This window comes from Sebastes umbrosus, chromosome 6 (assembly GCF_015220745.1).
Source record: "Sebastes umbrosus isolate fSebUmb1 chromosome 6, fSebUmb1.pri, whole genome shotgun sequence".
In the NCBI taxonomy this organism is placed as follows: domain Eukaryota; kingdom Metazoa; phylum Chordata; class Actinopteri; order Perciformes; family Sebastidae; genus Sebastes; species Sebastes umbrosus.
The window spans coordinates 16,469,110-16,481,274 of NC_051274.1; the positions used below are offsets into that span (position 1 = coordinate 16,469,110).

The 12,165-nt window shown below is 37.2% G+C and overlaps 1 protein-coding gene across 1 annotated transcript; it reads right to left on the minus strand.

Annotated features, from left to right (window-relative positions):
* Positions 1-4,128: 4,128 nt before the first annotated feature.
* On the minus strand, positions 4,129-12,165 carry LOC119490683 (cadherin-2A-like). Its single transcript, XM_037774200.1, has 18 exons — positions 12,006-12,165; positions 11,311-11,430; positions 11,064-11,210; positions 10,793-10,937; positions 10,507-10,694; positions 10,272-10,403; positions 10,006-10,188; positions 8,430-8,731; positions 8,180-8,322; positions 7,091-7,315; positions 6,716-6,943; positions 6,422-6,546; positions 5,908-5,967; positions 5,696-5,758; positions 4,858-4,914; positions 4,663-4,725; positions 4,467-4,550; positions 4,129-4,366 (listed from the first exon to the last, which is right to left on the minus strand). The coding sequence occupies exons 1-18, from the start codon at positions 12,039-12,041 to the stop codon at positions 4,160-4,162; spliced, it is 2,508 nt and encodes an 835-aa protein (XP_037630128.1). The 5' UTR covers positions 12,042-12,165; the 3' UTR covers positions 4,129-4,159.

Sequence of the window (12,165 nt, forward strand, 5' to 3'; positions counted from 1 at the left end):
CGCCATTGCCAGCTTGTCAAGCCGGTTTTGTTGTGTGTGTGTGTGTGTGTGTGTGTGTGTGTGTACATGAATGAACTAAGCTATCAACTAACTAAAGGAATCATATACAGTAACTCATATCAATCAAAAAATACATAGCCTATAGGGAATGGGAATGTGACGTCACAAACTTCAAGCCGGCACTTACAACAACAAGCCTCGATCATTACATTCCCCTGCTGAGATGAATCTGTGGATATCTCATAGAGCACTGTTGGCCCTTCCACTATCCATTAATCTTCCTGTTTACCACGGAGCTCTTCAGTCCTATATGAATATTGATATTCATTGTGTTTACTACTATTTCAATGGCTATATGCATATAAATAGTGTTTTGAAGTAAAACTTTCAGTAAACAGTCAACATGGCCAAAACATGGGGACCGCCTGAGTATATCTTTGTAAACTGTATCAAACATGTTGTATTTCCCTCAAATGTACAGTCACAGAGTAGGGGAGTTCATTCAGTTGCATCATTATCCATGGGATCTTTGTTTTAATGGTGCTATTGCCTTCGAAATTTAGCTTATACACTATAGGCGAGGATACAAATCTTACTTTTTCCTTTATTGCATCTCCAATTACTCTGGAATGATAATTTCAATATGTTTACTTACAGTGTATTTGTATTCCCTACCTTCATACCTTTTAAAGGAGACCAGACATATGCATATAAGCCTTATGGTTGAGGAGCTATTACTGATTCATTTTGGATGTTATTTTACACATTTTGTCCTAGGGCTAAGGCTTAACATAGCCACAGTTAATTTTAACCTAGCAAGCTGGCTAGCAATAATAATGCATTATAATATTTAGATGCTGATTGATTCTGAAACACAGTGAACCCTTGTTCGGAGCACACCCATCATCGACCTCTGCAATTAGTTTTGATTTCAACCACACACCTGTTATGCCACCTCTCTACAGAGACAGGCTGAGATAGAAATTCATCCAGGGACTTTGAGATAGAAAGGCTGAAATTCTGGGCAGTAATTAACACTAATACAGTTTTTGTGGTATAAAGTGAATTAGATGATGTTGAAGACCTTCAAGGCTCTTCATAGTGGATGACACCTCCTTAGGTTGTATCAGCAGGTCGCCTCTGCACTGATTCAAAACAAGACCAGTCAGGCAAGCTCAGGTGAGCTGGAACAGTAGTCACAGTTCGTCGAGTTCACAATGAAAACAACTGAGCCGATCAGATTTCAACAAAAACGAGGATCAATCCAAATTTGGAGGGGCCACTCGTATCCCCCCTCAATATTGAAAGTATTAGATTGGCCCAGTCTGCAGTAACTGCTATTGGTTACTTTTTATTATCATTAGTTATTTTGCTCATGATGAATAGTTAGTTAGTTAATAGTTGAATAGTTAATAGTTAATTGTTAATAGTTGAATAGATGAATAGTAGTTGTCATCACAAATGTTGTCAATGCGAAACCATCGAAACTGTTGCACAGTTTCGATGGTTTCGCATTGACAACATTTGTGCACAGACAGACTGACATGTAAATACCTGACAAAGAAGCCTGCTCAAAACCGCCTGTGGTAGTTCCTGCTAAAGTAAATGTTTCCAGCATCACATTTTACCATGATGACACACACACACACACACACACACACACACACAGGACACACAAACACACAATCACACTCAGCCAACAACATCAAAACCAGCTTGACAAGCTGGCAACGGCTGACTAAAGGTTCGTTGGAATTGTGGTCAGTCGGCATCAGTGATCATACTTCCATGGAAATTATTTCTTTACACACCGACACGCCTGCATATTTTTGACAGTTACATAGAAGATGTGTCTGACCTTCTCCTCTAAAAACATTGTCAGCTTTTTGAAAATGAAGTTACAGTGAATAAATGACAAGCTTGTACGGTACTATAGAACTATAGCAAAGGCTAAAACAATGCATGAAAAAACTTCCTAAAATAAGTATGAAGATATCCCAAAGAAAAGTGACACACTCATTTCCCTGTCATTACTGTAGATTATCAATATTCAATGTAACCTCTAGTGAAAGAAACAAAAAATTTTCATACACACAATATTGACTTAGAAAATGCCTGCTCCAGGTTTTGACTTTTCCCAACCCTTCACACAATGCCCTGTCTTCTTTGTAAATGTGTTATGAGATCTTATCTTCGCATACCATGACCCTACCAAACACCCACACACACGCAACTTCATAACCACGACTCTGTGTGGCCTATTTATTTGATTGTGCTGTTGTTTGTCACATTTGACATCTCTTGAGTAGAGTATTGCCCAACACCAGGGAATTGTAGCTCTAAATTTCATTAACTTTCAGTAAGAATGACACTTTATGTGAGACCCACTGTATTTGAAAACAGGTCGAGTAACATTTGTAGATAGAAAGGCCACTCAGGGTGAAATGTTTCAGTTGCAAACAAAGGTCTCTATAACAGTCCAACTGAACTCTGCTGCCTTGACCTGTTTCCAACAAATGCTTCATGTCATGCAATACAATTTCAACATAATAATCACATTAATCAGCAAAGCGTTAACAAAAAATGTAATGAATGAATTGAAATAGGCATGAGTTTACAGGACAAAATAATATACAAAATGTATCCAAAGATAAATGTGATAGGCAACCATTTTCCCCATCAGGTTGTATTATGAGACATCTTGTCTCCTTTCTCTTTCTCTCTGTGTGTCTTGTTTTTTTAAATTACAGATAAAATCAGTGCAGTTTCAATCAACATTCATATTCAGCTATTTCTGTGTGAGCTTACTTAACTCTTTGTGACCTCTGGAGAATATAGTCCCTTGTCTTATAATTGGTAAATGAACTAGGGCTGTCAAAATTAACACAATAATAATGCGTTAACGCAAAATCGTTTCAACGCCACTAATTTTTTGAACGCAATCGCTCATTCAGAGGTCGTAGCGGGCTCCTAGAAAACCTGAGGAATCCATTGGTACCCACCATGTCATACTAGCTTGTCACGAAGGAGGTTAAATAACGCTCCAAACTTTTCAAAGGGGTCCCTTGACCTCCGACCTCAAGATATATGGATGAAAATGGGTTCTGTGGGTACCCACGAGTCTCCCCTTTACAGACATGCCCACTTTATGATAATTACTAGCAGTTTGGGGCAAGTCATAGTCAAGTCAGCACACTGCACATGTTATGATTTGAGCATATTTATTATGCTAAATGCAGTACCTTTGAGGGTTTCTGGACAGTAATTGCTTTGTGTTGTTAATTGATTTCTAATAATAAATATATACATACATCTGTATAAAGCAGCATATTTGACCACTCCCATGTTGATAAGAGTATTAAATACGTGACAAATTTCCCTTTACAATACATTTTGAACAGATAAAAAAAAGTGTAATTAATTTGCCATTAATCGCGATTAATCATGGACAATCATGCGATTAATCGCGATTAAATATTTTAATCGATTGACAACCCTAAAATGAACATAACACTGTCACCCTTAGCATCTGACTTTGAACACATGATCATCAAAAAGCCATGAATGAAAATCTATACATTCAGTTTGTCTTCAGGTATTGCAATAGAGATGAACTAGTTCCAGGCCTTAAGAATCAGTCTTTTAGCTAATTCTCTGCCCACCATCAACATTGCTTATATGAGAGAGTAAACATGTCCTTTGGACATCGACAAATAGTCTTAGTCAAGAAAGGTAGTCCTGCTGTATACAATACAAACAAACAAAACATATTTTCCCAAAATGAATGTAACAGTTTTCTTTCTCAGTTTTACAAATTAGAGACTCTGAAGGGAAAGGTTTGTGTAACATGACTTGTGAATAGTGGAAACTATGAATACTGTGGTAACAAGTGCCTGGTATTACATTCTTATTATCATATTTTCTGTCAGACACAGTGATTGTTTTGATTTTAACAGATTAAGAGAAGATGAACAAAGATGAAGTGCAGCTAAATGTAACATAACTTGTGAGAATGGTGAGTCAGCAGAAAGATGACGCTAAAAGCACCTTATCCAGGTAACATTTATGATGTCGGATTAATAACTTTACAAAAATACAAATATGATGGAGTATTCCCTTTAGGTTTTCCACTTGGATCATAGTCGCTGCCTAAAATCTTTCAGGAGAAGGCAGTGCTTTTACTAGGCATGCAGACTGAGGCCAGATTATTGAATTTGTAATCCAGGTCCATGTCTGGGTCAAAGAAATCATCGGGCATGGAGATGGCGTCAAGATCAAAGTTGGTCTTTGCGTCTCCCTCCTCACCATACACGTGAGGAGCATAATCACCCAACTCCTCTCCTGGAGCCTCGTGGGCACGCAGTATCTACAGTACACAGAGGAGGAAAAAAGAAAATTTGAATATATTAAAAAAAATAAACAGAATCACCCTAACTTTGGAGGATTGATTCAATTCTTGTCATTACCTTATTTAGTACTTTGAGCACAACTTCACGTTGGATTACATTGTTCTGTTGGTATGCAGAATAGCTACCGTGTCCAGCCCAAGTCTGGCAAATCAGAAACAGAAGCATAAAATGTCATAGTTAAACTCTGTGGATATAAAAAATAAGTAATGGAATTTCCCAGGACAAGGGTTCATAGTAGTGTAGATTTCCGTACCCCACGAATAGAGCTCCTGAGCCTCCAATTTTCCGTCCTCTTGGCTGATGATGCACCCATTGACTGGAAAATCACATATGGTAGAATTTAATGAACTGCAAAATGTCACAGCTCAGTAAAATTGTTGACATTGACCTCTTTAGACTTGGGCTCATTACTCAGATTCACTAATAATAATAATAATAAAGTCAGTACCCGACGCCCATAGTCCACACGTCCAAAGCTTCCTGCCATTGTTGAGTCACTTAACAACTGGGGAACATAAGCATGTCAAACAATGACAACTTTTCACTTTTGGAAAACAAAAAAAAGAATCTATTTGTCACTATACAATATCAGGATGAGGCTGGCAATTTACTTAAAAATCTTATGAAAAGACCAAAACCAAGAGTGTGTTAGTCTATGACTTTAAGCTCCAAACTCATTTCTTCCTACTGAAAATGTAAATAAATACATGTTTAAAACCTTTCATGAATATATACTTTTATTTATTTATTTAAAAAAAAAAAAAAGGCTGAATGATTTCCTAAAACACAAATGTTTTTAGCAAACATTACTCTTGAGTAAATATATTGAAGACTATTTTCAGTTGTGGTTTGGTGTGCATTTAGTATTTACAGCAGCAGGACAGTGTATGTGGGATCGACTCAAAGTAAACTACAGTACCCATGTTCATTGTAATGAAGGAACATTGTGCAATGGTGAATTTTTAATAGTAACAGTGGAGTTCTATGGCACAAAAGAATAAGCTCTATCAGGCTTTGGCTACACAGACACTGCTTGTTAGTAGGATTTATTGCTGGTTATGGTCTTTTCATGGGATTTGTATTATCCTTTAATCTTGTCATTTTTTTTTACAAAATAATAATAATAATCACGGTAATAATAAAAAAAAAGAAAATACTACTACTACTGCTACTACTACTACTACTACTAATAATAATAATAATAAAGATAATAACAATACTACTACTACTACTACCACTTCTACTACTACTACTAATAATAATAATAATAATAATAATTTCTATACCCGATTCAAAAAGGCGCTTCCCTGTTTTGGGGTTTCAGTTTGGATTATGGTGTACTCTGGTAACTGCAAAAAAAAAAAGAAGCAATTACAAGGCAAGAAACGTTAGTAACTGAACAAATGTAATTAGTGTCCATTTGTCATGATACATAACAGATTAAAAAGTGCCCTTTTTAAGCTTGTCATTAAATGAATGTATATTTTCCATCACTTACTTGCTTCACCGTTGAAACTTTCTGGCTGTATCCATTGTTTATACTTGACTCAAAAGCCACCTGTTGAACGTTTGAATAGAGTCAGTAAGTTTTTACAGCAACAAGTCACAGTTATGGAAGACAAGTGAGTGGAAGCGCAGCTGGGTCTTTGTGGTAATCACATACAGGTGCTCTTTGGATCCTTCAGGTGTTCTGTGCTTATTCAATCTTGTGAGGGCTCATTGCACAAAAATATACACAATGTAGAGTTTGAACAAAATGCCTTTATTTTACATAGCAATAACTGTTTAAAATGTTAAAATGTAAATGTAATTTTAAACAATTATTGCCATGTAAAATAATGGCATTTTAATTTTGTTCAAACTCTACAGTGTGCCTTGGATTATTTTTGAAGCACATTTAACTTAAGACTTTAAATGCAACTTGACACAAAAGTGTGTGTGTGTGTGTGTGTGTTTTGTATTACTCAACGGTAATACTCAAGTAAAGGTAATTTTGTAATAAAAATATTTACTTTGCAGTCAGTTCCCGGTGTCTCAATGTTAGACTTCATCAGATGTTGTCCTGAATCACCATCTGGGATCGCTATTTTCTTTCTCATACTCTTACAGGACACCAAAAAAGCCAAAAGTAGCAACACTGGGATACAGAGACACACAAATCAAACAATCAGTGTTATGTCCTAAATGAGGATATTAATCTTTTACCAGAGGAAGGGCTCATGACCAAAATCTTTTTTTTCAACTTTTCAACTAAAAAAATAAGGCAATCTTCGCACAGTATTCAAAGTTCTGGATGCGTGTCCTACCTGCAAGCAGTAGCATGCCTAAAAAAAGGATCCCAATCGCTCCTCCTCCTAATGCGGAGCCAATAGCTTTGCGAACGCGACAGTTTGGCCTCGCTGTGTCTTCGCAGTTACACACAGTAACTGACAAGTTGTGTGTAGCTTTCATGTCCTGAAGGTCCATCACTTCCAGCAGCAGCTCATATTGTCCAGAGGGAACTTTGGGCTCTTTCACCAGGTTGACTGTATACCCTGTGCATCCAAAACGAATTGTCATACTGTCAAGATTCATTGTGACATACTGTATAAACTAGACTTTGTTTTAATAGCAGTGACATTGTTTGCACGAGTTACATGATCTTGGCTACGTTTGAAGGAGCTGTCAGAGCTAGAGCTCACCTTTTTTAGGGGCAAGCTTCCACTTGTCCTCAACATCTCCCAGGAGATTGAAGGTAAAAGGCCCAGCGTAGGGGGCTTCATCCAGGTCCACGGCCGTGATGTTGGCCAGAGAGGGTCCGTCAGATTGGCACATGTCAATTATGCTTTCAGGCAGGAATGGAGCATGGTCGTTCATATCGTTAATATGGATTTCCAGCGTTGCAGTGCCCGTCAATGGAGGTTGACCTGATGTCCAAAAACACGTTGTGCATTTTCAGCAATGTGATAAAGAAATTGTGATTAATAACGTATACAGTATGTAAATACTAGTACTGTAAATCGATTAAAATATGAAATCGTGATTAATCGCATGATTGTCCATAGTTAATCGCAAATTAATCACACATTTTTAATCTGGTCGAAATGTAGCTTAAAGGGAGATTTGTCAAGTATCTAATATTGTTATCGACATGGGAGTGGGAAATATGCTTGCTCTATGCAAATGTATGTATATATTTATTACTGGAAACCAATTAACAGCACAAAGTAATGACACATATTGTCCAGAAACCCTCACAGGTACTGCATTTAGCGTAAAAAAATATGCTTAAATCATAACATGGCAAACTGCAGCCCAACAGGCATCAACAGTTGTCAGTGTGTCAGTGTGCTGACTTGACTATGACTTGCCCCAAACTGCATGTGATTATCATAAAGTGGGCAGGTCTGTAAAGGGGAGACTCGTGGGTACCCATAGAACCCATTTTCAGTCACATACTGTATCTTAAGGTCAGAGGTCAAGGGACCCCTTTGAATATGGCCATGCCAGTTTTTCTTCGCAAACATTTTGCATTAGATTGGAGCATTATTTAACCTCCTTTGCAACAAGCTAGTATGACATGGTTGGTACCAGTGGATTCTTTAGGTTTTTTTATTTTCATATGATGACAGTATCTTTATTCTAGCTTTAAAACTGAGCCCGCTACTACCTAAAAAACACAATTTGCGTTAATGCATTAAAGAAATTAGTGGCGTTAAAACAAGTTTGCGTTAAGGCATTATTATCGCGTTAACTTTGACAGCCATAGTAAATACTCCTGTAGGTCATACCATTGTCAACAGCAAGAATTGTTGTCTTATAAATATTGTCTTTCACAAAGGACGACTCTCGGTCTATGATCTTTGATGTGGTTATTTTTCCAGTCTTGGTGTCCACAATAACCCAATCAGCTGGATCGTCTCCTTTTCTGTATCTGAAACACACACACATGTGTTGTGTTAGACATTTTCAAGTTCTCTATTAATGTAGAATATTGTCGTTCCATGAGATGGACATGCAGCTAGTATTTCCATGACTTACACAAATGTGTTGGTGATGTCAGGGTCTGTAGCTGTAAATGTCTCCAGATAATGTCCCGCCTTGACATTCTCAACCACCATAACTTTTTTGTTCGGTGGGACGAAGAATGGAGATTCATTGACATCCTCCACAATCACTGCCACTTGGCAGGTGGACAGACTCTCTGTCCCCGCCACATTTTTGGTGACTACCTTCCAAGGACCGGTGGTGCTGCGTTTCGTCACCGTGCATGAGTGATAGGCGATCTCATTCTCTACACTGATAGTCAGATTCTTCTGAGAAATGCTTTCAAAGTCCAGATGCTGTAAAAAAAAGAAATATTGAAATTCATGCCATAATGTTACTTCACATCATATATCACGGGGCTTTTTAAGTTCATCACTGGTAGTCAACTCAATATAAAAAAACAAAAATCCCTAAAAAATAGTATGATTTACAACATTCAAGGATATCCATTATCACTATCCATATCACTCCTTTGGCTCTCTTTAGCATTTGTTGGCATTGTCTGCTGGTGCAGTTCATCTTGTCAAAGAGGCCAAAATACTTTACATAAACACGTATTTTGGAAAAAGAAAGACTCTTTTGCAAGAGATGTTTTAATGTCTGAAGGAGGTTGAAATGGTAGGGTTGTGTATTGGCAAGAATCTGGCGATACGATACGTATCATGATACAAGGGATTATGATTCAAAATATTGTGATACAGTAAGCAAGGCGATATACTGCGATTTTTAAAAAATCAAATTTTAGGAAAACTGTCATAGTATAAAGAACACACCACCCATCCCTGTCTCTTAAGAATTACTTTCCCATACAATTAAACTGCATTCTCAATTACTTAAGGAAGGAAATGTACTTTGTCGCGGATTACGTTTGTCTATGCATATCAAAAATACGTTTGTAAGTCCACAGTCGTCCGCAGCAAGTGACGTAGTACAACGAGCGACGCGCAGAGCAGTTAATGAAAGTTGATGAGTATAACAAGCAAGAAAGTCCACTACTGGTGGTTGGGTGGGGAGGTGGATGGGTCCAACAAACACAGGACTTTCCCCCAGGAGACCGCTGTTAGTATCCTGTGTGAAACATAGTCATTTTTAGCCAAACCATGATGTTTTTTTTAACAAACCTGACCCAGTAGTTTTGTTGCCAAAACCTAACTAAGTAGTGTTGTGCGTTTTTTTGTTTTGTTTCAATTTACAACTTTAACCACAAGTTAAAAACTGCAACCGTAATCCAGGAGGAAGAACGTAATTCTGAATGCAGTTTACTTGTATGGGAGCGTAATTTTGTGGGAGACAGAGTTGCACCACCACATGCATTAAATCTGAGTAAAAAACCTTTTATGCAATCAGAACAGTGTGATCTGCATTTGCATTTATCACAGTCCCTGTAACATCCAACGTCATACCAATGCTTTTTGAGCAACCTGAGCAAAGGAATTAACATTTTCTATATCAGTAAAAAAAAATAAAAAAAAATAGAAGTGCTTGCAGGATTATTTATAAAATTAAGTAAATCAAAAATATGTTTTTACCAAATACTTGTTGGACTGTAGCTTGAAAGAAGACAAAATACCTTTTCCACATACAGTAGTCCCTCGTTTGTCTCAGGATCGGTCTTGACCATAAAGTTCTTGTTTGCGTCTCCTTGGATTTTATATTTGGCTTTCCAGGCCGTCGTGCCTTTGGTGTCTTGGTCTGTAACTTGTATACGTTTAACAAGAACATTTTCCTCTCCTTCTTTCACTCTCCCTAGACCCTGGGATAAAAAAATAAAACTTTTATTCGGAAAAGTTACTATTTTATTATAGTCATTGATAATTGAAAGAAGTAATTACTCACTGTTTGTCCTGTTATCACGGGAAGATGGTTATTTCCATCTTCTATGTCGATTATGACGGTGCAGGTGCTGGAGAGCTGGATTTCGTCTCCACGGTCTTTGGCCTCCACCAAAATGGTGTATTTATCTGCTCTCTGATCGGTTCAAATAACAGTCACTCAAAATGTATTATCGAACATAATTGATTTGGCCATATTATTCAAATGTAAGGAGATGATTCTATTTGAGTCTTCTCACCTCATGATCCAGGCACCCTTTAAATAAAATGTCTGTAGTTCCGGTGGTGTCTTCGCTGTCCTTTTTCTGGGTTAAGTAGAACTCCACCTCATGTGGTTGAGGAATGACTGAGACCACTTTAAAATCAAATAATCTGTTGTTCTCAGTGCTGTCCGCATCGTTGGCCTGAAGGGTGGTCACTACAGTGCCTGTCAGTATCAGAAGAACAGAGTTGTTTGTTTTATTTTATAATATTATTTCATAATATTAGCAGTAAAGATTACATGAGAAACAATTAGAAAGTTACCTTGTGTTGTTGACTCTTTTATCTTGATGTTGTAAAATTCAGGTATAAACTTTGGAGCGTTGTCATTTGCGTCTTTAATCAATATGTCAATGCCCAGCTGCGTGTCTACTGCATGATGTTTTCTATCAAGTGCCTTAAACGTTAGCTGTAATGCAAAAATGCAAGAATTGTGAAATAATGAAACCCTCCACTGTGCGTCACAGCCCAAGCACACTCACACACACCCACAAACATCACTGTAATAATGCTGTTTTAGTAAATTCCTTCTGACCTTTAAAACTTTGTATTTCTCGTAGTCGACATGTTTGTGCACTGTGATTACCCCCGTGTCCTTGTTGATTTGTAATACGCCGATAGGATCCAAATTAACACCATGACCCTCGATCTCGAAAAAGGTGTAGTTCTTTTCAATTTCAACCTGTAAGGAGTCAAAACATAAAAGCAGTGAATTTTGTTATGATCTTCCTGCATCTTGTCATATTCATATCCAAGCATTGTGACTGTTGGTAGATACTCACTTTACCCAGTACGTATGGGTAAGCTTTATTATAGCCTTCATCAATACTGAAGGAATCAATGATCCAGTTCCTTTTATGTCGCTTCAAAATTTCTGAAGATGAACTGTGGACTCCCAAACACTGCAAAAACATTACATTACATTACTGACATCGGACTGAGCACATTTTGAATTTTGTTTGTGTGTTATGATTATGATTATTACTTACAAATACTTTTTAAAAATGTTGTAATTCGACTCTGAATGCGTTGTTAAACAGGTCACTCAGTTTGTATGCATAACACCTTCTTCTAGAGCACTACTGTGTCGGTCAAAGATCTATATTCTATATATAATCTATAATGTTGACAGACGCAACCTGCGTCTGCTGCATTGGTTGTCATCATGATTGATATATATTTAATTTGTAATTTACACATTGCAATAATTTCATAGCTGTTCTGACCGTTGAAAAACAGAAAAAAAAGACCTGTACAATTTGTATCTGTCTCATTTGTATATTGTTCTTTCAATTCTTGGTTATTGAAAAAACGTTATAAAGGTTCAAATAAAAATAAATACAAAATAAAATAAAGTTGGATTAAAAACTAGTTTCTGAAAGCAATCGATCATATTTGAATCTTAGGCAGAAGTAAGTATCAAGTAAGCGTTGTTTGAAATATTTTTAACCCTTCTGTCCAGGGTATAAATTCTTACCAGCATCAGGAAAAGACTGAGGTGTATGGTCGCCATAGTATATCCAGAGCATGTGTTGTTATAATCTTTAGTAGTCCTTGGATGCACCTGAATGTAAGATCAACTGCAAACCGATGCAGGTTCTGGCTGCAGTTTACCTGTCAGTGGGAGGGCCTGTGTC

Coding starts and splice junctions, on each gene's coding strand:
- LOC119490683 (XM_037774200.1), bottom strand. CDS start 12,041: ATGGCGACCATACACCTCAGTCTTTTCCTGATGCTG. Junction 7,316..8,179: donor AATTCTTGCTGTTGACAATG/GTATGACCTACA, acceptor TTTGGACATCAG/GTCAACCTCCATTGACGGGC. Junction 4,915..5,695: donor GAAGCGCCTTTTTGAATCGG/GTATAGAAATTA, acceptor TATGTTCCCCAG/TTGTTAAGTGACTCAACAAT.